This window comes from Callorhinus ursinus, unplaced genomic scaffold, assembly GCF_003265705.2.
Source record: "Callorhinus ursinus isolate GAN/ISIS: 27379988/994484 unplaced genomic scaffold, GSC_fseal_2.0 scaffold2, whole genome shotgun sequence".
NCBI lineage: Eukaryota > Metazoa > Chordata > Mammalia > Carnivora > Otariidae > Callorhinus > Callorhinus ursinus.
This window is the reverse complement of record NW_027397064.1, coordinates 12863134-12888922: the sequence shown is the minus strand read 5'-3', so window position 1 is coordinate 12888922 and position 25789 is coordinate 12863134. Positions and strand designations below refer to the sequence as shown.

General features: G+C 44.7%; 1 protein-coding gene across 3 annotated transcripts in view; it reads right to left on the bottom strand.

The window, feature by feature from the left end:
* SERPINE2 (serpin family E member 2) overlaps window positions 1–25789 on the bottom strand; it is a 59956-nt gene that overhangs the window by 12856 nt on the left and 21311 nt on the right. For all 3 annotated transcript variants that reach the window (XM_073877987.1, XM_025890738.2, XM_073877982.1), the window contains 3 exons: window positions 12679–12959; window positions 10232–10459; window positions 3647–3844 (listed from right to left, as the gene is read on the bottom strand). In XM_073877987.1, the coding sequence (XP_073734088.1) occupies window positions 3647–3844; window positions 10232–10459; window positions 12679–12937 (685 nt within the window). In that variant the 5' untranslated portion in view covers window positions 12938–12959. The remainder of the gene's footprint in view (window positions 1–3646; window positions 3845–10231; window positions 10460–12678; window positions 12960–25789) is intronic.

Below are 25789 nucleotides of genomic sequence, written 5' to 3'. Positions count from 1 at the left end.
GTTGGAAGCTCAGAGGAGAGTGGAAGCTTGAAATATACTGTATATTCATATATATATTTATATATACCTACATATATACATATATTTGGAATTCTTTGTGGTCTTCTTTCAAAATAAAGTGTTTTATGCCTAAACTCATAACCATAAAATCAAAAAAATTATAACAACTTTGGACTCAGCAATTCCTATCCAATGAAAGTACCTTTATAAATTCTGAGTTTCTAAAGATTTATGTACAAGAATGCTCGCTGAAGTGTTTATTACAGGAAAAATGTAATAATATATATAATAACAATATCCATAGGATATTATAATACATTATGCCATGGAATGTTGTACAGCTGATAAAAGGATGAAATAAATCCACATGGATTAACAAAGTTTTCCACAATACACTATCTAATGTATACAGCAGATTACAGAATAGAAATTACAGGGCAATCCTATGTATGCAAAAAAGTTTCACAGACATATTCACAGACATATTCACAGACATATACCCATAGAAAAGGTCTCAAATTATATACCTACCACTTAAATAGGGGTTCTTATGCTAGGAAATGGAGTTATAGGAGAACATTTACTTTCTGCCTCATTACAATGTTTTATTTGTAGATTTTGCAATGGGCATGAAATACACTTCTGGGCGCCTGGGTGGCTCAGTCAGTTGGGCATCTGCCCTCGGCTCAGGTTTTGATCCCAGGGTTCTAGGATCGAGTCCCGCATTGGGCTCCCTGCTCCTTGGGTAGCCTGCTTCTCCCTCTGCCTCTGCCTCTCTCTCTCTGTCTCTCATGAATAAAAAAAATCTTAAAAAAAAAAAAAAAAGAAATACACTTCTAAAAAAAAAAATTTCAAGTCCTTTTTTTTTTAATTAATTAGAAGAATTTCTATCCTCAAAGTGCTTCTAGTTTATGGGACATAGTCAGAAGGGTTTTCCCCTGCTCTTTCATTTAACACCCTCTCTTCTTAACGTTACTAAGTGAATCTTCTCCAAGGTCTTGACAGCGTCTTGGGGGGGATGGTCTGGAAGACAGATACAAGGAATGCAATGTTTCTACAAAGGGGCTGAGGGGGCATGGTGAGGCCCAGAACACCTGCGATGGGGGGGGGGGGGGGGGGGGTTGCTGCTGAGGTCGTGTGAGTGGGCAGGGTGGACTCTGAGTTCAGCAGCAATGGCCCATCTCTGAGCGCTGGCTGGTCGTGCTGGCCAGACTGGCAACAGGCAGCGAGGGGGTGACCAGCTAAGCAGTCTGTGGTCACGAAAACAAATAGCTGCTATGCTGTCCTCACAGATGCAACAAGACAGATGTGCCCTGTCTCACTGTGAGAAGCTGCTGTGCTGGCCCAAGAGGGAAACCAGGGAACGTGGGACCCCCGTGAGCTCTGTGGCCCAGCCCAGGAAGCGAATGGGTTACTCAGTCAACCCCCGTGAAAGGCGCAGGGAGGAGGGCAAGGACAGTGGCTGTCCACTGTGTTTACCGTGAGGGAACGAGAACAGCGGAGAGCTGGGGGTTCCTTCTGTTCTGAATTCAGTGCAGACCAGTAAGGGTCCGATAGGAAGAGACAGGATCACTGGGTCACTGAAAAGGAGCTTAATGATGAGAGTTCTTATAAAGCATGGCTAGAGAACAGAGAAGCCATTCAGGAGAGTACCTTGGGCTACAAACATTATCAAATGTAGGCTGGGAGCAGGGAGGGCGGCATGGTGACCCAGAGAGAAAGTGCTCTTGGCCACACCTGCTCAGGAGGGGAGACCCTTTTCACCGGGATGCGGCAGCCCTGGGGACCACAGGGAGGGCCTGGAAGTCAGTGCCCCAAACCCTCGCCTCCCGCAGTCCTATCACCTGCTAGTTCACCCCACAGCCAACTCAACGGGAGGCGGGGAGCCCCGATGCAGACTCCTGAGGCCTCAGAACAGGGGGAAAGAGGATGGAGAAGGGAAGGCATGACTCAGGGAAGATGGAGGGAAGGCATCCAGCTTACTGTGGTTCTACGCGGTTAGAATCCTTGACAACAAGAATGCATTTGTGCATTACTTTCTGTAACACACACACATACACTCTTAGACAAACCGGTTCTCAATGGAAAAGCTACCCGGATATGGAACTCCTTCTCTAGGAACATACTCTATAATCCAGAAAAGATGTTCCATTCCTGTAAAAACAAACATATTCGTGTTTCATAGGAATGTCTACAGGATCCTTGCATTTTAATCTTTCACTACTGACATTTATTTTCCAGCAACAGAAACATAAAATCACTGAAGGCCCTTCACTTTTAGTTGTTTTATTAGAACAGAGAATGTGTATAAAGATTGACCTAAAATAAAAGGGCTTTGCTTCAGATACGAGCTGGTGGCTTTGCTGGCGTTCCAGTGAGGTCTTCCTGGCAACACCAGCGGGGAGTAGGGAGGGCTGGGCTACCATGGGAAACAGGGGATGACTTTTGGGCAAAAGGAGCTTTTATTATTCTCAGTTGCTGAGCACATTATCTTTCTGCAGGGCTTTTAAATACATATTATCTTGTAAAGAAACATTTGAGGGAATGACAAAATTTTACCTAGAAGCTTGATGAACAAGAAGCAAGAAGGAAAGTGACTTTGTTTATTGCAGCCCTGGCCTGAACCATTCCTTCGCTTAGAGAATCACGCAGCTGGGGAAACACTGAGCAGCACTGAGCTCACACAGACTGAATATGCCAAGGTAGTACTCGGGGCCCATGTGTCTAGGTACAGATCGGAGACACAAAGGCTAACTTGCAGAGGAAAAGCATCAATTTAAATTGGATGACAACTGCTTCGATGAAACCAGGCTTAAAAAAAAGAATCACCAGGCTTCGTTTATCAATGCTGTGGCAATGACAGCAGGGGTTGGTCATCGTTTTCTGGATCGTAAAATTGACACGTGCTTGTTTCAAAAATTTGCAGATTCAAATAAAGAAAAATAATCACTTGAAATACTACCACCGTTCACATTTTATTGAATATCCTCCAAGATGTGTCTCCACAGATGGAGGAATATATAGAAAGTATTTTACGTAAATGAGATGAATCAGCATCTGCTGTTCTAGAACTTGTTTTCTGAAATCAACCCTATATTGTATCATCTCTCTACTTATGTAAATCTAAATCTATTTATCCCATATGTTCCACTATACGTATGTATCTGGCTTTGATTTATTTGCTAGGGTGAGATGATCTTCAGAGTTTACATTCCTTGGTGTGGGATCACTACATGGGCTCCGAGGAAGTCCCCCATCCCACAGCTCCGTCCAGCCACCATGATCCTCCCTGCCCAACCACCAACCAGAGCCACGACTGGGCTCTGTCAATCTTTGTAAGGTTTGTAGCTCTGGTAAGTGGAAAAGAATCAAATTTTTACTTTTATGATGACCTGATAATGCTTTCATAGGCTTAAAGCCTATTTATATTTCATATTTTGTGAGCTGTCCTTGCTTTTTAAATTTTCTGCCTAAAAGCCTATATGCTGTATTAATACATAACCTTTGTAAAGAATACAAAACTTTACCATGGACTTTAAAACAATCCTGCCCTCCATTCCCCTGCCCTTTTTAAAAAAAATCAAAGTCAGAGCTGTTCTTGGACAAAGTGAGGGCGCTGGTGGGGCGTGGCCACGTGGATACTTACCGCATCGGAACACGGAGAGCTGGGCGAGCATGGGCACTTGATAGGACTTCCCATCGGCTGCCACAAACGTACGTTTCTTTGTGTTCTCGGGTTGGAACCGTGATTTCCACAAACCCTTAAAATACACGGCATTGACCAGGACCAGTCTGGTGAGCGCACCATCGATGAGATTTGGGGAGAGCAGGTTGTCAATCATACCTGGAAGGTCACAGAACAGGCAAGGGAAAAACTCAGGATTGGCAGTCCATTTGAGGGCAAAAGGCAGTGCTGGAGCATGGATAGTGAAAAAAATCAAAGGAATTTTTAAAAGACTTTTTTTTAAAATATTTTATTTATTTGTCAGAGAGAAAGAGAGAGAGAGAGCACAAGCAGGGGTGCAGGAGAGGGAGAAGTAGGCTTCCTGTGGAGCAGGGAGCCCGATGCGGGGCTCAATCCCAGGACCCCGGGATCATGACCTGAGCCAAAGGCAGTTGCTTAACAAACTGAGCCACCCAGGCACCCTTAAAAGACTTTAAAAAGGAACTGTTTACAACACCCTTTTGGTACTTTCTCTTTTTTCCTCACTAAAAATGAAAACTGAAAAATTAAAGCTAAAATCAGTGAATCCGAAAAGTCTTTAGAGATCCTCTATTTGAGTATCAAGAAATTATTTTATAACCGGGGCACCTAGGTGGTGCAGTTGACTAACCACCTGCTTTTGGCTCAGGTCATGAGCTTGGGGTCGGGGATCAAGCCACACATCAGGCTCTCTGCTCAGCGAAAATCTGCTTCTCCCCCTCTGCCCGTCCCCCCCCCCGGCTTATGCTCTCTCTCTCAAATAAAATTTTTTTAAAAAAGAAATTTTATAATTAACTTCCTATGAACCCCATGTTTTAGAAAATTTTACTCATCTAAATAAGCTATACTTAACTAATGATGAATTTCCCTATCTTTTCTAATAATTGACATGTGCAACTGCCAAGGAGGGTTTGCCAGCAGCACAAGACATGCCCTTGCTCTTTCAACCATGGGGCGGATTTAATCCCAGTCAAAAATGAAGCTCTTCGGCCTCTGCAATTTTATCAAGGATAAATGTTTAATTTCTCTGAAGGTTTTAGAAATGTTGGGCATTCGTTTGGAATCCCTGGTACTGCAACGCCTCAAAGCTACTTAAGGAAGGGCTAGAATGAAAAATTAGTGTCTATGTTTATGAGTTAGGGATCAAGTGAGGTGGTAATATTATAGAGATAAAAAGAAATGGGGTCTATCCTGGAAGGCCTCCCGACTTTGAAGGGAAATTCGCTCCACAAAATGTCAAGGATCATCCATCTTGTTTGTGTTGGGAGTGAAGGAGCAAACTACTGCGAGAGTTTCAAAATGTTCTTTGAGGCCACAAAGACCCTTTTCTCAAATGCTATCTGTGCTTGAAGGCTTGGGTTTTCATTAAGGCTCCTTTTGCTCAGTCTTTGAAGATTCAGCTGTGTATGTGTTTACGAGGGATTACTGATACCCAAAGCAATTAAAAATTAGTTTACTAATTAGTTTACAACTAAAAATTAGTTTACTGTAGCTTTTGGCCCCAGCATTACAAAAAAAATGTAGTGCCATAATATAAATGCAAGTTATAATTCTTTAAATGGTTAGAGTAAAATCAATAGTTTCTGAAGAAGCAAGAATGTCTAAATAAGGTGAGAGAGCTTTAAGTCCTTTTAGATGATGTTCAAGAAGACTCAGATGTCCAACAAACAAACGTTTGCATTAAATCATGGTCAAGAGCCACATCCAGAGGCTGCCCAGACCCCAGGGTCCTCAGTAAGAGCTTCATCACTACTCCTTACTCACACAAGAGGGTGCCAATGCCATCCTAAGTCAGGATCTGAAGGAGAATCCCCAAGCTATAAATGGTCATCATTGTATGCAAGGGCAGCTTCTGTCCTGTGGGAGGAAGTTACAGCTCTGTGCCCCAGCCCATAGCAAACTCCTTACAGTTGGCTCCCGGCAATGAAGGTTGTGTCTTGCCTTTGCTGGAAACATCACCCAGTCCAACCCCTAGGTGCCTTTAAGACATAGCTCCACTCTATGAAGCACATATAGGAATGTACCTATAATAAACCTCCTCAGACCCTCCTCCCAAACTTCCAGGAGTTTCCCTAAAGCTCAACACTCAGCACCACCATTATACCTCTGGTTTTCTTTTTTTTTTTAAGATTTTATTTATTTATTTGAGAGAGAGAGAATGAGAGACAGAGAGCACGAGAGGGAAGAGGGTCAGAGGGAGAAGCAGACCCCCCGCCGAGCAGGGAGCCCGATGCGGGACTCGATCCCGGGACTCCAGGATCATGACCCGAGCTGAAGGCAGTCGCTTAACCAACTGAGCCACCCAGGCGCCCATACCTCTGGTATTTTGTTCCAGCCAAATTTAATGTGTCTCTCTATCCCAGCTGGATCATAAACTGCACAAGAGCAAGGACCCTGTCATTCCACTTTAAAAAAAATCAAGCCTATCTCTGTGTTCAGCACACAGTCAGTGCTCATTAAGTGTCTATAAAGAAATCTTCCCACACCCAAAGCCTCTGATTGACACTGTCAAGACTAAGATACAATAAGGGGGAATGAAGAAATAACAAGAAATGATAAAAAGGTAAGAAATGTATGGTTTAGAAGCAAGGAAGCATGTAGAGGACCTGCCATCAAGAACTATGTATAGTAAACACGCATCCATCCCACCACCCACCTATCTACCCATCCATCCAACCACATACCCACCCATTCATCCACCCACCCATTCATCCATCCATCTATCCACCCAGCCACCCATCCATCCACCTACCCATCCATCCATCCATCCACATACCCACCCATCCATCCACCTACCCATTCAACCATCCACCTACCCACCCACACTCATCCACACACCCATTCATCCATCCATCCATCCACCCAGCCACCCACATACCCATCCACCCATCTACCTACCCACCCATTCACCCACCCATTCACCCATCCATACATACATCCACCCATCCACCCATCGACCCATCGACCCATCCATCTACCACCCCACCATCCATTCTTGGATACCTACCTACCATATGCCAAGTACTCTTCTAGGTAAGAAAATAAACAAACAAAAAATGAAGCCCGCTCTCAGAAAGCTATGGAGAAGAGAGAGGGGGAGGTTGGCATAAATGACTCAGGAAAGTGTATGCAATAGTAATAAATACCTCAAAGCAGAAGGACTCAAAGATGTGAGGGCAGATAAGAGGGGGATCTGATCTGGTCAGTGGGGTCAGGGATGGGTTCCTTGAAGAATTACTTGACCTAATAGCTATAAAAAACAGCTCACACTTGCTGAACATTTGTTAAGTGCTAGGCACTTTCCTAAACGTGTATTATTTACATTCCTTAATGTAATTTCTTAATGTAACCTTAATGTTGTTCTAACTATTTTAGTAGTTGTCACTATCATATCTCCATTACACAGATGAGGACTCCGAGGCACAGGGAGGTTAAGTAACTTGCCCCAGGTTACACAGCCAGGAAGTGGCAGAACTGAGATCCAAACTTAGAGCCTGTACTTTTAACTATGAAGCCATTCCTGGGATGGTGTGAAAATGAATAGGTGTTAGCAAGGGGAAGGGGGAACAAAAGCACCCCGGGTAGCCGGCTGTGATAGGAGAGAGCCTGGTGAGTTAGAGGGACAGGGACGAAGCGCACAGGGCATGAGAACAGAGTAGGTGAAGGAGCAGCTGGGGCTGGAGCCCCAGGCATGCAGCCCTGGCTGGGCCATCACCCCCTCACACAGGAAAGGACCTTTGTGTCTGGCTCTCCCCCTCTGCAGCGGGCAGGAATAGTCATCTCTCTGGGCTGCGCTGGGTGGTCTTTCCAATGTGGACTGTTCCATCTCCAGGGTCCTTGTGGCAGGTAAGTGCCTCTCAGTGAGGCAGATCATCCCAAGGGGGCAACATGTGAACTTGTGGGAGAGTTTTCAGCTGAATGGCAGGTGGCCAGAAATGCTACTTGTCCTGCAATGTTCCAAATGGTCCCACACGGTAAAGAAGTGTCCTGCTTGCCATGTAGCTTCCAAACGCCCCCGCTGGATATTCACGCTAGCAACAAACCAGCTTATCATCCCCTGAGCCCACAACCTCACTCTTTTTTCCACATAAACACAAAGGTATCTGTTTGGGGGCATGTTCTTACTGTACACTGAATTTTCTAGGTATATCACTGCCGTGCACATCAAGCGGAGACTCTTCTTACTGTGTTCTGAAATTTACCAAGAATTTTGCAGTTTTAGAAAAAAAGTCTTCAGAAAAATCGGAAGGCAGCTTGTGGTTTTCATGTCACTGGTATGACATACCTGTCTCGGTCTGTTTTTGTAGCTGTCAGCTCGCAATTATTCTAAGAATACGACTGCTTTGTTACGTTCTCAGGTGTAGTTGGTACTACAAGGGTTTACCTACTGAACTACATACATAAATTAGTTCTGTTTTTCCTTGTATTACAGTTTGGAATTATACCAATTTTTAAAAATTTTGTGTACTTGTGGGGCACCTGGGTGGCTCAGTCGGTTAAGCACCTGCCTTTGGCTCAGGTCATGATCTGAGGGTCCTGGGATCGAGTCCCACGTCGAGCCCCACAACAGGCTCACTGCTCCGTGGAGACTCTGCTTGTCCCTCTGCCCTTCCCCCCACTTGTGTGTGCACACGCTCTCTCTAATAAATAAATATAATCTTTAAAAACTGAAAACAAGGGCGCCCGGGTGGCTCAGATGGTTAAGCATCTGCCTTCAGCTCAGGTCATGATCCCGGGGTCCTGGGATCGAGCCCCGCATTGGGCTCCCTGCTAGGCGGGGAGCCTGCTTCTCCCTCTGCCTCTGCCTCTCTCTCTTTGACTCTCATGAATAAATAAATAAAACATTAAAAAAAAAATGAAAACAAGGCACGTTCTGCGTGGAGCACTGGGTGTTATGCACAAACGATGAAACATGGAACACTACATCCAAAACTAATGATGTAATGTATGGTGATTAACATAACAATAAAAAATTTAAAAAAAAACCCTGAAAACAATTTAAAAAGAAGAATAAAAATTTCGTGTACTTGTGCACAGGTTACATGAGCTGTGAATTTCCTTTCAGGATGGTAGAGTGAATAGTAAAAATCTTTGTTTATAAAGAAGGAGTGGGTCTGTAGGGCTGAAAAACACGGCTGAATCTTACCACACTCCCCTCCACAGATGCAGTAAGCAACTGAGTCAGTGTGTGTCCAGGTAGTTTGACCTCTGTCACGTGGCACACAAGTGTGACTCACTATTACCAGCACATTGGTAAAGAAGGCTAGCAAGGGGAACCGACATGCCATAGTCATCCAGCCATCCAGCGCTGAGTGCCAGCAACCCACTGTTCTTAGGCCTCTAGGCCCAGAAAGAACCACTAAACCTTCCACACTCACAGGTCTCCTGATTGTTCTGTGGTTTTAGGAAGAAAGCCTGGATCTTGCTATCCAGGACCTGTGGAGAAGGAATGCCGTGGACTGACCAAAACCACTCTGGCTCTCCTCCACCCTCCCAGGCCCTCCTGGTCCATCACTGCACTAGTCTGTCATATGCTCTCAGACATTTGCGTATACAAGTCTGCTGGGGGGTGGGGGGTGGGGGCAGACTGGGGGAGCAGTCATTTCAGTGCAGAATGCTAGACCCGTCCCTCAGAGATTCGGATACAGGAGGTTGGGGTTCAGTGACCTGCATTCAAAACAAATGCTCTGGATAATTCTGAGGCAGGTGCCCTCAGAACCATGCTTGTAGAAAGAGGACCCGAAAAGCCAATTTGCTCACATTCTGTCCTTGGGTCCCAATTGAGTCTTTGGGTCCCTTCTTGTGACCTTAACTCTACCTCCTATGAAAAAAGCTTCCCCAGCCTGTATCTGCAGTGTTCACTTTCCTCTGTTGTTCTGGACCCATCTCTAGTCCAGAGTATTTCCAACTAGACCTCTAGTTTGCAAATTAACAGGTTTAAAACACCCACGTTAGACATTTCCTCAGTCTAATGAGAGGAGAAACGCATGTAAACACGTAATCATGCTACAGTAACGGGGCACAGACAACGCATAATCACATGCTGATTGTAAGCCAAGCGGAGGCACCTACTTCGTGAAGGGGACAGCAGCGAGAGGGAAGGAAAGCAAGGAGGGAGATCAATCCCGAATCTCGCAGGTTGGAGAGGGGCAGTCACAGAAACAAACATAGGAAGGACTGAGCAACTGAACCTGCAGACTAGGCCAGGGCCTGCGGGCAAGGCCTCCAGGGAGGAGATGTAGTGAGGAAAGGGGAGAGTCAGCAGGGCTGAATTCTACTCTGCTGCCCAGGCCCCAGGGAGAAACGTCCCGAACAGCACAGCGGGGTGGAGGCAGCAAGAAAAGGGAAGGAAGGTAGACAGAGTCATGGACCCTGCTAAGAGAGCACAGACACACCAGCCAGGGGGGTCCAGGCGTTTCACAATGGGAGGGCCACGGGACCTGTTAGAAGCTCAGAGTCCCCCTCACGCTTTCATTCACAGGGTATACGATCGTACAAAACAGTTCCCGGGGAACCGAGGCCACTCACCCCTGGTTTCGTTCTTGACCCACACATTGATGGAATCACAGGCGGAGGCTGGATCCTCAAAGCTCACGTTCTGGACTTCACACTGAAACACGTCTTTGTTCCGGGTGACAAAGGGCACCTCCATCTTGAAGCCGTTCTTCACGAACACTGCATTGGCCACGGTCACAATGTCCTTATTCTTCTTGGAGCTGATGGCCTTGTTGATCTTCTTCAACACTTTACCGACTCCTGGAGGAGAAACGGAAAAATGCAGCAATATTTCTTAAGTCAGTGGTGCTTTTAGCATATTCAAGGCATCTCAACACCTTCGCCCACATAGACCTTGTCCTCCTGGGAGACTTTCTCGGTGCCAGGTCACTAGGAAGACTGGCAGACTCTTCCATACGTAGCCATGGGGAAATAAATCCAAGGAATCTTCCTAATTCATTCTTTTTCTTTCCTAGCAATCTCTAGTGCTCTTTCCTGCCAAAGATTTAACGCTGCGATTTCTTTTTTTTCTATTTTGGAAAAAAAGATGAATAAAATAAGCATTCGAAAGACCATAAAAAATTGCCAGGTGCCACCATCCAAGAACAGTGTGGTTTTTACCTGATCTCAAGCTCAAAAAGCATGGGGATTAATGTTATGGCAATGTAAGCTTTATTTTAACACGAGCCATTCATACATACTCCATTTGCTTTTAGAACACGGAGAAGAGGAAAATAAATTATAAGAATGAAATGTGTTTCTGTAGTGAGCTCGAATTACAGATTCTTGGGTTACTCGCTTGGGGTCCTTTCAAAATGACACTGTCCTCAAACAGCCTGCAGGGGTCACAGTGATGGTGTCCTGGAGAGCTGACCTGCCACACGCTGAGTGTCTCTTCTGCAGACCCACTAGATAAGGGCAGGCTGAGTCGGCCCCGGGGCCCAGGGAGGTGACCCTTTGGCCCTTTGTTTGGCTTCTCATGACCCTCCCTTTTGTGCTGTTCTGTGGGGCAGGCCCACTTTATCGGTAAGGGAACAGCAGAGGCCAAGACCCAGCACCTGTCCCTTTTGGCCACATGGCCTCCTCCACATGCCTCAGTCTCCTGCCACAAAAAGACTGGTGTAGATCTTCCTCCCCTGCCCCAGACTGTTCTGCCTCTGTCCTTGGTAAGAGCATCACTATCCTGAGTTCTCAGAGGGCCTGAAAAACCACTCGGGCTCCCCTAAAATAGTCTGTCTCTTGACTGGAGCCCCATTTCACAACACAACAGCTAGTGATTCGGGAGAAAACAAGCGTGGGGGAAGGAAGCCACCCACAGGCAACATTGTCAAAACTTTAGAAATACTGCTCTGAATGAATGTGGCTCAGTGTGAAACAGAAGTCCAGTCCCTGCGTTGGAACTGTACTAGCTGACAGGGTCTCGATGGCACTGGTAAGGGCCGTAAATTCTAGCAGTGATTCACTGGGAAGCGATAAATCACTAAGAGTTTTCCGAGCATCCAAGCAAGGGGCAGAGTGGTGTGTTCCAAGTACTAAGTCATTCCACGCTTCTGAAAGGTGATCCAACTGCAGACTCATGAGAAACTGAAGGCCACGTAAACAGAGCGGGGCAAGTTTAGGCATTTGGGGCTGGCAGCTCAGGAGGTGACACTGAACACAGCCACCCAGGAGCATGGCGTGAGGCACGGAGTTCTCGAACCCCCGCCTGTCCCTCTGGTTTTCCTCTCCCAGCCAAAGGCATCAATGCAGTCAAGATTCCTAGAACTTTATGAGGCTAACAGGAATGGAAGAACATGGAAAGGGCAACTCCCTCGTTTTCCAATAAAGCAGCGAAGACTCTGACGTGCAGAGGGACTCGCTTAGGGCCGCGGTGCCCAGTGGCCCCAGAGGAAGGCTGTGGGTCCTGTTCTGCTCCCTCACACGCGGCCCTCACTCAAGAGGCAGGTGCAAGGTAGACTCTGGGGGATGAAACCTGAGCAGGAGCCACGAAGCACCAGTGCTAGGAGACAGAGACTCTTAAGTGTACACAGATAATTCAAAACAACAATTCAAACCTTTTCCACTGGGCCTGACTTCAAAAAAAAAATTTTTTTTTTTAGCTTTTTATTTTGAAATAATGATAGATTCACGGGAAGTTGCAAAACAATATACGGGGTCATCCCCTGTGCCTTTTGCTCGGTTTCCCCTAGTGGTAACACCTTGGAAGACTACAGCACAGTATCACACGGAGACTGCCACGGGTAGAGCTCACAGAGCTCATGCACACTGCATGCCTTTTACAGGGATTTGTGTGTGTGTGCGTGTGTGTGCGTGGCTCTCTGCACTTCTCTCACCCACACAGATTCATGTGGTCACCAGCACGGTCAAGACACTTCCAGCACTGGCACATCCGTCCTGGATGCCAGAATGGCACCAGAGAAGCCCCTCCGGATGCAGGACTCGCTTGAGGCCCCACCGGCCAGAGCCCACAGGGCACGCACCATTCACGCTGTATCTCATCACCGTGGTGAGTTGCTTCTTGGTCCTGCCGTCGGCTCCCAGCTGAAGCATCCCCAGGACAGACGCGATCCCGTGAGGGGACACGACCACATTGTCATGAGGCCGGGATTTGACGATTTGATTGAAAACCTGGATTCCTGTGTTGGAGCCTAGTTCCTCCAGAGACAGGGGGTTGAACTGGGAGCACACGGAGGGCAACGTCACTGTGGCCACAAGGAAGAAGGGAAAATGCCAATTCATGGTTCCTTTCGACAAGGACAACCTGAAAAATTAGATTAAAAAAATATGTGAATTCTTAAATGAACACCTTTGGGGGGACTACTTTATATTCAATTAGGTATGATTTATTGTACTCAGTATAATTGAGTGCTTTGTTAATTTGTTTAAAATAGAATAGCATGGATTAAGCAGTTTTTGCCATATTTTGTTAGGGGGCTGGGGGAGGGAGCGGAAGGGAGCCTCCACCTGGCAGGCTCCCAGTTACGTGCCATTCAATCTTACAACTACCCTTCATCCAACTGTAGCGGTATTTACTGAGAACTAGCATGTGCCAGGCCCTTTTTGAAGCACTGGGCATACAACCATAAATAGATGGGCAAGACCCCTGCCTTCCTGGAGTTTACACTGTAGAGGGGAGACAGATAATCAGCCAGTAAGCAATAAAGTAACTTCAGAGAGGGATCAGGACCCCGGCAATAAAACACTGTGCCTGCAAACGAAGGACGAGGAGGGGACAACATGAGGGACAGCAGGCCAGGGAAGACACCTCTGCCATGGGAACAGGTGTGATGAGTCCTGAATGAGAAAGAAGCATCCCCCCACCCCCGCCCCCGCCCCCAGCACGTGGCCACCGAGGAGGGAGTTGGGGGAGACGTGAACAGGAGGAAAGGCCCAGAACCCTAAGGCCCAGAGACCCCAGTATGTATGGCTCTTGGATTTCCTTCTAAGGGTCACAAGAAACCACAGGAGGATTTTAAAAAAAGGGAGTGAATCCCTCGGGTCTCTATGACTACCTTATAACCCTATGTCCTCAGACTTTTTTTTTTTACCATAAGCATGATACTTTCTTAATTAAGGGATTGTTAATTAAAACAAACTTAGGTGATACCCTTAGATCTACAACAGGGCAGAACAATTGGTAAATTTGTCAATTGTAAGAACGGCACTGTTTACACAGATATTCTCAATTACAGTGATTTGTCTGAAATATGCTTTCTTCCTTGATTACCACTTACTGAGCTTCCTTCGGCTGTGACAAGTAAGAGGTAGGAGATTTACATGTATTTACGGAAAAGCAAATACTGTCATTAAATAAGAACTTAAAAGAGGCAGTCGGCAAAACAAAAGCAGAATTCGTGATGTGGCTAATTTGGTTCCTCCCTTGGGGACCTGAACTTCTGCGAAGCACAATTTTCCAGAGGAGCCGATGTGCCCTCCTGGCATGTATATGGGAATGTCTGCAAAGAATAAGAGGGGAGTCTTTTAGGAAACGGGGGACCTGAAGTGCAGGGAAAGAAGGTCTCTGTGCTCCAGAGAAAAGCATACCAGGAGCGTTAGGCAAAATTGGCATTTGGGGTTTTCCTTGTCTTCCTTCCCACGCCAGGTCATAGTAAATGTTCAATAAATATATGTGAGATTAAATGTGATGGCTTATATACTTTCCGTTTTTGTTAATTATTTTTTTACTGCATCAAAATAATATTTATTGAACGTGACTGAGAAGAGATCGTGTTCCATCCTGAGCCTCACAGTGAGCTTCAAACATTTTCCGAGGAGAGTGAAATTCACTGGGTGCAGAGTTCCCCACCTGCACCCCCCAACCCAGGGTCACAGGAGAACCACTAAGACCATCATTCAAGGTGATGTTACAGTTTTCTCATATGTTGTGAAACAATCACATTTTAAAAAATTTAGAACATACAGAGCTTCTCCGGGGCTTAAATGGTAAATAATTGTGTTAAGACAGCCTGTCTAAATTCAAAACATGCAAGTGACCTACATACGCTCCTGCCTGGGGCTTTCCTATGGCCAGCATGGCCTATTTTGACTTTGGCACCTAGGACTGGCTCTAATACCATGACAATCCCCTGAGTTTCTTTCAGCCTGCTGGACGTTGGAGAGCTTCCAAATGCTGACTATGGACGCTTTACTCATTTCATCTAAAAATTAGACTCTGTGTCCTCCTAGCCTCCCTCCCTCCCCTCTTTCTAGAAATAAATCTCCTCTCTAAAACTTAATATGCCACAAAGCCATTACAAGCATAAAACAATCCACACACTCTTTGTTACAAATGGTCAAGTCCGGTCACTAGTGCCAACTTCGTCAATCTGAATTGTTGACTCTTGCATTATAGTGTATCCCGACTTTACCTCCTATATGCCTACCCTCTACTCCCCAAGCCTCCCAAAGAAATCGTCCTGGATTAGCAACTACTTGAATAAAATATTTGAATCTGCACACTCAGAAAGGACATCAAATTGGTTGTGCCTCTTATAGCTTAAAGTTGATTCACCCACATGCTAGAGATTTATGTAGACGACTATAAAACAGGTAGAAAGGATCAATAAGAGAAAAATTTAACTGCTCCAATGTCTCAGAGTCTGTAAAGATCGTCTCCCAAATAAATAGCCAACTTATTTAGCAGAATTTTGCTTGGTTATGACTTTTTGCTAAAAGAACAGTTTCATTATGAAGCGGCGGAAGGCTGCCATGGGTGTTTTTCTTGGTTTCTTGGATTTGGGAAGTTTTTGAGAGATGTCTATGTGCAGTCTCATTACAGTGCACTGGGACAGTGTCAGAGCTATGCAGAACTTGGAATCAGAGCTATTTTTGATTGATGTTCTGGGCATGACTTCTTCTTGGCCTGAGTTTCCTAGGCTAAATGCTCCCTAGTTTAAGATCACCTGGCTTATGTACATGTTTGAGACTAAGCTTTCACTCCTCTCCAAAGTTCAGTAGCCAGGAAAGCGGTGCTGATTCATAAATTACTTTGGCTTATAAAATTCTTAACTGATACATATTCATATCCAAATAGACAATCTTTTACGTGAAGTAACTGCTGGAGTTAATCAGGCTCTAAAATGCTTACTCTACAATAAGCAGATTCTCATTATGGGAAGAACATAGTAACCTCTTGTTTATTTTTAGGAGAAATTATACTTAAAACTTTCAAATAAGAGAGAAGAAATAAAGCTGTTGCCCAAATGTATTGCAGAGCATCAGTATGGAAGATTATAAATCTGTTTAGATGTTTCCATTTATTGAATAATCTTTTCATAACAGTAAAACATACATACACACACACATACCAAGAGTCTGGTTGAGGCCATCACTGGAGGGGGATCATAAACCTATAAATAAAGCTATCACCACGGGCATAACCTTTCAAATGTGGGATTCTCTTCCCCCACGTACTTCTAGGTGTCTCTTACTCCAAACCTTTCCTTTCCAGTGTGGGGGATGTCTGGGCAGTAACTGGGGACTGCTCTGAGCTTCAAGTGAGATTTAGTGTAGTAAATAACAGAGTTGGTGGTTTTACAAATGCCAGATCTGGAGCGCATCCTTACATTTAGCACCGTCTCCCTTCCCAGTGGCAGACGTTAGAGAAACACACCCTGCCCAGACGCCGTCCCTTCAACCATCCACACAGGCGGTGCTCAGATCTGAGGCTCAGATCCTCAAACCCTCTGCTGAATTTCAGGGTCATACTTTCATCTATTTGCTGCCTGTGTTCACCTGACTGTTCAGAACATTATCTTGGCCTGGAAAATCCTTTGTAGGTAGATGATGGAGGGCCACTGGTCTGTGAAACCTGCCAACCGTCCTCTTAAAGGGTCTAGGCCTGGGTCTTGCCTGTGTACCCATGTCTTTGCTTCTCTCCCTTACTCTCCACCTGGTGACACCAGTGCTCTCCCATCTCCGATCACAGCCTGTGGGAGGCTTCCCCAGACTGTCCCAGAAGAGTCTATTTATCCCCTCCTCTGAATTTCCACAATATTTCCTATCTGTACCTTTCATCTTGTTTTCAAGTGTGTTTCTCCCTCCCAACTAGACTGGAAGCTCACAGAAAGCAGGGCCACGGGACTTTAGAACCCTAGTGGCCGCGGGGTCTTCTTTAAGGGCCTTATCACTGGTAGTCACTGAATCAGAGGTTGACTCATGGGACTAACCCAGTTGCTCAAATGTTTGGTTTGGAATAAAAGGCACTCTAAAAATATTTTAAGCAACTACAAGTTAGAAGATGTCACATATGATCTAGATTTAGAGTCATTCTCAGAAAGAATGAAAATGAATGGGACCCTGGTAACACTGGGCCCTCCTTCCTAGGGCAGACATCCTGCACAGTAACCACCACTAGGGGCTGGGCGTGAGCTCCCTCTGCTCCCAGCCACCTTGTCCACCACTTGCTACCACTCACATCACCTCTCCAGGCTGTGAAAGCTTGTGGCCAGAGTCCTAGCTGATTCAACAAGGGCAGATTAACCCAGCCGGTCACAAAAGATGATGCTTGTTTTCAACCTAATAGTCTTTTTTACAAAATAAAATATATTTTACATATAATACATGAGCAAAAGATAAATAAAATGGTAACTGTCAGCTCAAATGATAAATGGTAGGATATCTGTCAGCTCTATTTAGTATAACAAATGTAAACAGTTTTGGGGGAAACACTGGAAGACTCTTCTGGCTCCAATTCTTAGCCAGATGATTCACATCAGTTTCAGGAGGACCCAGGAGTATCGAATAAATGGCAAGTATTCCATCCTTTCTCATTCTTTAAAATGTTTCAAGTGATATATTTTATAAAATCTATGTATCAAAATCTTTATGTAATGAAAGATTTTAAATATATGAAAAATAACGTAAATCCCTAGTACCCAACATCCTTTATAAAATAATGATCAACTCATCGCTTATTTTATTTCTTCCAAAATCAACAACTGTACTGAAGCAAATTCTAGACATCGGTATAATTCAAAGTATCTTCAACATATTTTCTACACCTAAGGAATATGTACATATACACAGTATCATTATCCCACTCAAAAATTAGTAACTCTTTACTATGTTAATATCTAGCTAGTGTTCAAAAATTTTTTAATAGTTTATTTGAATCAGGATCTAAATAAGCTCCACACATTGCAACTGGTTGATAGGTCTCCTGCCTTTTAAAAAGTCTTACCCCAGTTGCTTTATTTTTAACTTTTTCCTCTGAATGCTTTTGTTGAAGAAACCAGGTTATTTGTCTTGTAGAGTTTCCCACAGTCTAGATTTTGCTAACTGCATTCACATGATGCTGCTTAAGAAGTTTCTCTGTCTTCTGTACTTCCTGTTAGTTCGAGGTTAGACCTAGAGCAGGGGTCTGCAAACTCCTGGGCCAGACCTGGCCACACTTTTTGTTTTGGCTATGATTGCACTGAGCTCCTACAGCAAACTGAAAAGAGTGCCCAGTTGCAACAGAGACTGTACTGCCAGCAAAGGCAGAAATATCTACTACCTGGCCCTTTACAGAAGGTTTGCCTCCTCTGCTCTAGAGGCTGAGCAGGTTCAAATTTCTTTTTTGCAAAAATGTTTCATAGAGGTGTTATAGCAGTGCTGGAAGCAGGAAAAAGTGGCCATATGTCTCTTTTTTGTGATGTTAGAGGCTGCTCATGATCACTGCCTAAGTGCATTTATTAGGATTGCCAAATGATGCTACTGTCGTTCTAACTTTATTAGTTGGAACACTTCTGTAAAAAGTCATTTTCCATAACCAACCACTTCTGTTATCCTGAGGTTTAGCTTGCATAGCAAGGGCAGGATGAATGCGTGATTCCTTTCTTAGATTGTTCTTAAAATGATGAGTTGGTTACCCTGCATCTCAGAGTTGATCAGAGGGTCTGTTTTGTTTGCTTAGTATAATTATGAACTTATCATTTTCAACATATTTTAAGGGTCTTGATCCACTGAAATTTTATTATTTTTCTCTGATGCTCAAAATGAGCCTCTTCACATGGAGCTCTCATATAACCTCACAGTCTCAACAGCTTCCTTGTTTTCTGCTTTGACAAGATATTTCAGGCTCATTTTGTACCCTTCTTGCCCTAGGTAGAATCAGCCACTTCCCGAAGGAGCTCTGGTTCCTCTCAGTGGGAGACGGTATTTAGAGACAATCTGAGTATCCTCACCAAACACACTCCAAATTAACTGTGGGAATCCCAGGCAATGTGGAAAATCCAAAATCCACTGACCGCACTCTCTGGACCATAGCCAAATGTTAAAGTTCAAATTATGAAAGAGAGACTGCTTACCTGGCCACAGATGAGGAAAAGATGGGGGAGGGAGCTGGACATTCAAAGCTGGGCTGGGATAATCAAAACGGATCATCCTCATGTGAAGACAGTTAGTCTCCTGGATCAAACCCATCCTGATGGCTTGTGGGAACCAAAAAATGAGAGTGCCTGGAGTGAACAACTGGCATCCAGCATGACAAGAAGAGTCCCCCAGTTTATCTCAGGTGGGAAGGGGAGACAACCAGCCCCCCTCCTCAATGAAAGCTGACCCTTTCTCTTGGACTGGGCAAGTGTACAGATATCCTGCTGGTCTCTGTGTTTGTAGGCTCCTGATTCTTAGAACCAAGGCCCCGTATTGTTCTGCCTTGGGACCAACCATTTCTTCTACAGGAGGGGGCTACAGGAGGCAGAGAAAACTGCACATCAGGTTATATGGAATTGTGACATCTCCTGCCAGTTTTCCCCACAGAAACAAACATGAAGGAAAAGTGCTGGGCTGCCAAAGAGAGCCGTCCAAGTGGCCATAATTCGGATTGTGCCGCCCAGCCGTCAGGCCCAAACACCGCCTGCCCTCCAATACTCTGCCAACAGGCACAGGTCTAACTCTTAAGGGTGTTTGGCAAGAGGCATTCTAGAGACTCTAGGAGTTGATCCACGGTGATTAAGACTGGATCTGCGAAGTGATAGTGGTTGTTATGCGCGAATAATTGACGTTAAGCCTCAAATCCGGCCCTATACATGCAAGAGAACAACTCTGGTCTCTCAGACTTCTGCTGACGTTACTGAAATGGATTGCATCAAAACCTGTCTTCATTTTCCTAATATATACCACATTCTCTTAACGACAGATGAACAAGCAACACTGAAGTGCATCTTGATACCCCTGGGAAGTGCGCAGAGTGTTGGTAGAATGAGTCAGCATCTTTACAACTTAAGAAACCGGAAATGCCAACTGACCACAGTGACAGCAGGCTGGTGGTTCTAAAATGTTCCTTCACGTTACTGGGAGATGCTCAGCGTCCTCTGAGGATTTTTACCTTAAATTTTGATCAGACTTCAAAGTGCATGATTGATCTATGACACTAATGAATTTAGTCAAAAGGAACTTAAGAGTAGTCAGGAACGAAATTTGCAGCCACTGAAATGTATGGCAACAATGTTTAAACTGTTCCTCGGAGGAGACACATTTTGTTAAGTACTCTTCCTGACATCCAAGTGCCTTTATCTACAGATCATTTGTTTTGAAATCTCTTTTGGGGTAAAAGGGAAAGCTAGGAGGAAGAAGGCAACTGGGGTTTTGTTAGTTGTCTATCTTTTAGAATACAAGATTATGGGACATTTATTCTATTTTCCTCTAAGGAAAATCATCTAAGTTTCAAATTTCAATTTTACCATCCACTCACCAAGACATCCAAGGCAAGGCACAACAGCTATTTAAAGTCTCAAGCTAAGAAAATGGGTTGAACACAATACTTCCACCTTGATATAGCCCTGTATCTTTAAAACATATTTTAAGATAGAGTAAGATAATGCCAGCATATTTCCGTGTCTCTGTAAGAGAACAGAGGGGTTCTATTACGATGGGAGTAGAGGTGGGTATGGTCCAAAAAATGTTTACTTGTTCTGAGATATGTTTTTCTGTCTGTTGTCTTAGGTCACTAAATCTGATTTATTTATGGTATCAAGTCCTGTACACTTTCTTATTAATAAATTTTTAAGATGCAACAGTTCAAATGGGTGATTCCCTAACTGACAGCCAAGAGATGACCTAAGACGTTACAGTGATGTTGACCAGTGGTTCTCAATCTTTAAAACAAGGTAGTACCTTCTTTAGACATAAACAAGTATTACAGATACTTCCCAAGTAATTATGCTTTAAAAAAAAGTACTTGTGAAACTACAGGATAAAAACTATGAATTCATAAACAGTTCAATAAAATGCAAAATCTTTTTATCTATAACAGCATCTGGATATGTTTCCAAAAATCATATTTTAAGGTATTACTTATTCCATCTCTACTCAAAGCTAGACTAGGAACATGACTTTTTTGACCCCTTAGAATAACTCTAATGTTGTCTATAGGTCCTCAGTTCATAGGTCAGAAATCAATGCTCTCTAAGTTATTGCTGGTAAAAAAATAACCAGGAGGTGTTGGAAGTGTATATCGATAAAACAAAACAGCTTTCTGAAAGGCAATTTGGGGTATGCCTAACCTTAAAAATGTATATACCTATCAGAACAGTAATACCCTCTCTGTTAATCAATCTGAAGGTAATAATCGAATAGATTTGGGCCTAAAAATGTTTACTGTGGAGTTATTTCTAAGAGCAGAATCATTGCAATATTCTTTGCAATAAATAACTGCAGTAACAATGATCATTGCAACCTAAATTTTCAATGAAGGGGGCACGGAGGGTGATCTTTTATCAGCTTTGCGTGCTTTGTTGCTAATATTTGCACCTGTTACCTTCAGCGGATTGCTTCTGGGAGTTGGAGCGCATTTTCTTAGTGGGCCTTAAGTGGCTTGGAGTTCACCACTATAGCATTCGTCTCCCCACTGCCCCCCCCCCCCCCACCAGGCCAACAGCCACCAACTACTGGTCAAGGTGTAGGAAAGCTTAGCTCCTTTGCCTCCAGGTGGCAGAGACCACCTGAAGGAGGAGGTGACTCTCTGGAGTTTTTTCAGTAAGTGATGGCTCTAATTTGATGAACATGAGTTGACACATTTATATAGCTAAATCTACCTATTAGATATTTAAAGGCAGGGATTACAGTTTATTAATATTTTTATTCCCTGCATTTACCATAGTACCTGGCGTATAGCAGGAACTCAGTATTTGTCCATGGGATTGGGCTGTGGGACCTCACTGCTATCACTCCCTAACTGGCTGTTTCCTTTGCAATTCCCACTTCTACCACCCCCTTACTGTTTCACCCCAGAGCACTTCCTCAGTGAATCATTCACACTCTCTCCTTGGCTCGGGGACCGCTTCTGGGAGAGCATAAGGGTCAGTTCATGACATCCACTCAACACAATATCAACCAGCTGCTGAGAAACTATACTGGAAGAAAATCTAAAGATATGGTAATAGATTCTGGATATATCCCAATGGAAAAAGGAAAACTATGGTATAATTAACTATGTAAAAATAATATATGGCACAGAAAAAAGAAAAGACTAGAAAGATGGATATCCAGATATTATCTATATCATTATTCTGATGGTGGGAAGAGGAGTTTATTATTCTTTATACTGTTCTGTATTTTTCAAAATTTCTACACTGAACAGATCACGTTAAAACAAGCATTCCTTTTTCTGTTTAGAAAGCCACAGCAGTGGGAACTTAGATCAGCTGAAATGTATAGAAAGGGGGAGCAGAAAAGACTACAGGGCACAAGAATAGTGGTTAAGTCACAGGATCATACAAACCTGAATTAAAAATGGTAGTTACTGGAAAAGGAGAAAGAGTTAAGAAATATAGTGGGGTCCCTTTATATACATTCAGGTGCATGTCACACCCCATTCCTACCCACAGACCACTTCATGGTGAGTTTTTTCAGTAAGTGATGGCTCTATTTTGATGCACATGGGTTGACACATTTATATAGCTAAATCTACCTATTAGATATTTAAAGGCAGGGATTACAGTTTATTAATATTTTTATTCCCTGCATTTACCACAGTACCTGACATATAGCAGGAACTCAGTATTTATGAAACACCTTGTAATTCGGTGGTAATCACCTGTTCCAATCACTATTTTAAGTAGCAGCAACTGTTAGTGCGAATTAAAAAAAAAAAAAATCCCAATTTGCTTAAAACTTGTAGAGTACAGGGGCGCCTGGGTGGCTCAGTCAGTTATACGTTCAACTCTTGATTTCAGCTCTGGTCATGATCTCAGGGTGGTGAGATCGAGCCCCACATTGGGCTCCGAGCTGAGAGTGGAGCCTGCTTGAGATTCTCTCTCTCCCTCTCCCTCTGCACCCCCCTCCCCCCTCCCTCCCTTCCTCTCTTAAAAACAAGACAAAACAAAACAAAAAACTTGTGGAGTACAATCTTAAGTACTCAAGAATAATGGCCATCATTCATTGAATGTCAACTATACACCAGACACCCTACCTAGAATTTTACATATTCAACATCCAGCTGAGTCCTCAACTTAAGTAGGCATTAGTATTTATACTTTACAGATGACAAAAAATAGAAGCCCGGAAAAATTAAATAGCCTGCCCAGATCGTACGGGGTGAAGACACGTCTGAAAATGGACACTCTTAGCCAATGTGTCATGCTGCATCCTGTGATGGAGTTTAAAGGGTCAACCAAGGAAGAAGTCAAGAAACACTGCCTTCTTTCTACCTCTCTGTCCTGTGTTTAAGTCATCAAATACTAGGGGTAAACAAGCGACCACAGTTTTATGAGGCACAAGAATTGAACAGAATGTTTGTTTCTTTAATGCAGTGGTTCTCCACTGGGAGGGCGGTGACACTGCACCCCCTCTCCGGGGGCATTGGGCAACGTCTGGAGACATTTTGGGTGGTCATAACTGGGAGGGGTGCTACTGGCATCCTGTGGTTGAGGTGAGGGATGTTGCTAAACATCCTACCATGTGCAAGACAACACCCAACACAAGGAATTATCTGGCCTCGTGCATTAGTGCCAAGGGTGAGAGAGAACCTTGCTAGCGCACAAGAAAGCACCCCTTCCCACTCTCCCCCCACGCTGTCATGCCATGACACCACCGGCTTTCCTTAATTTGCAATCCAGGCTTCAGTCTGAAGTCAGAGACTGTTTCCTGTCACAGCCACAACTGCACGGACACCAACTGTCCTGGTGGTTCTCCCTAGGATTCTCCATCCAAGCCTTTTCCATGTGAAAGAGGAGGGCATCCAGCGGCTTCCCTTCTGCCAATCCCAGTGGGAAAGGTTTGTGTTACCAGTAACTAAAGTTCTGGGCGGTCGGCCCACCTCATCAAATCAGGTTCACCTCCAGCCTGTTGTCAAGGAGTTGTGCGGCTGGAGGTGTGGGGATGGCCAGGCTACACTGAGCTTCCAGCCAGGAGCACCGGGGAAAGCGTTTCCACCAGGCCGAGTCACAGGCGCTGACTCCTCCACAGGAAGATGATGAGTCCCCAGCCTCCCAATGCTGCGAAGCCTCTGGGAGTCCGACAGCCTCCCCAAGAAGCAGCAGCAGGGAGCCAGGGCTGACATAACTAGGCTTTGTCCTCCCCAACTGCTGCGTGGTTTCCCCCCACCCACCCCCACGGCAGTCTTTTTTTGCTAAGCCAAAGCCAGCTCTCTCATTCCGGCTCAGGGAACAGAACTACCAGGTACAGAGAGAAAAACCTAAATCACTCACACATACCCTAAATTATTCTTATGGCCACTGTACTTACTGCCTGGGAACTTTCTGCACTAATTACGTCTGGTTACGTGCTTTGCTAAGCCAAACGGAGCCCAAACCCCTCTTTTCCTCCCTTCCCCCATGAAAAGGGAGCAGAGCCCAGCTTAGTGGAAAAGGAGACTCAGCAGGTGAACGCTGAATTGGGTCTCTGAGAGCGCCCTGCGTCACATTACCCAAAAATGCCACCCGCAGGAGCTCCCCTTCTGCCTGCAGGGATGCCCTCTTTTTCTCAGAAGGAGGTCCAGAGTTAGTGGTTGTAGGGGCCCCTGCATTGGCAGTGTTAAGAGAGGATGTGGGCTTTAATCAGGCAGGAACTGGAAGACTCAGGCATCCTCATTTCAGCCAGCGGGAAGGACAAGGAAGCCCATATTCATCTGTGTAGAGAGGACTCTAGATTTCTAGGGCTCAAATTCACAACTTGGTTCTTTTGCAGTCAGGGTGGGATTCCCAAGGCTGCCACATAAAGAGGGGTTTGACGGTGGCTACAGTTTGTCCACTTACTTTTCACAAACACTAACGGACAACAGGGTGACAGGCACGGTGCCGAGGTGAGAACACGGACAAGACAGACTCAGCACCTACTCTCCCAGAGCTGAGGGCCTGGAGCCAAGGTTCTCAACCTGGGCAGGTGCATCCCTTAGGGAACATCTGCAGACATCTTTGGTGGTCACAACTGGGTGTTGGGGAGGGTGCTACTGGCCTCTAGAAGGCAGAGGCCAGAGATCCTGCTCAACATCCTACGAGGCTCAGGAGAGCCCTGCACAACAAGGAGTTGTCTGCTGCAAAGGTCAACAGAGCTGAGGGGGAGCTCTGAGGAAGGGCCACATAGGGGGGACATCGGAAGGTGACCTGGATATGATGGGACAAAGGGGGACACAGTGGAGGGCAAGGAGGAGTATTCCAGACAGATCTCAAGTGCAAAAAGTTCTTGTGTTAGGAGGTATCATAAATGGTTGGGGAAACTGAGATTCTGGAAGTATCCTTCTTCTCACACCATCCTCATCTTACGGTATTTCTAAGATGAGGCCATAACCATGACAACCAGCTCATCATGATACACACCAGAGGCCAAACTAGACAGGAGCTGGAAGAACCATACACTCCAATGCCCATCCCGTCCCACTGCCTTCTTTCTCAACAACGAGACCACTGCATTAGCAGAGGCAGGAATCAAAACCTTATTTGTTCTTAGACTTGATACTAAGAGCATGACTCAAAAAAGGAAAAACTGATAAACCAGACATCATCAAAATTAAAAATATTTGCTCTAAGACTCTACAAAGATGATGAAAAGACAAGCTACACACTGGGAGAAAATATCTGCAGACTGCATATCTGACCAAGGACTAGTATCTATAATATATAAAGAACTATATTAATGCAACATTAAAAGAAAAATCAAACACTCCAGTCAGAA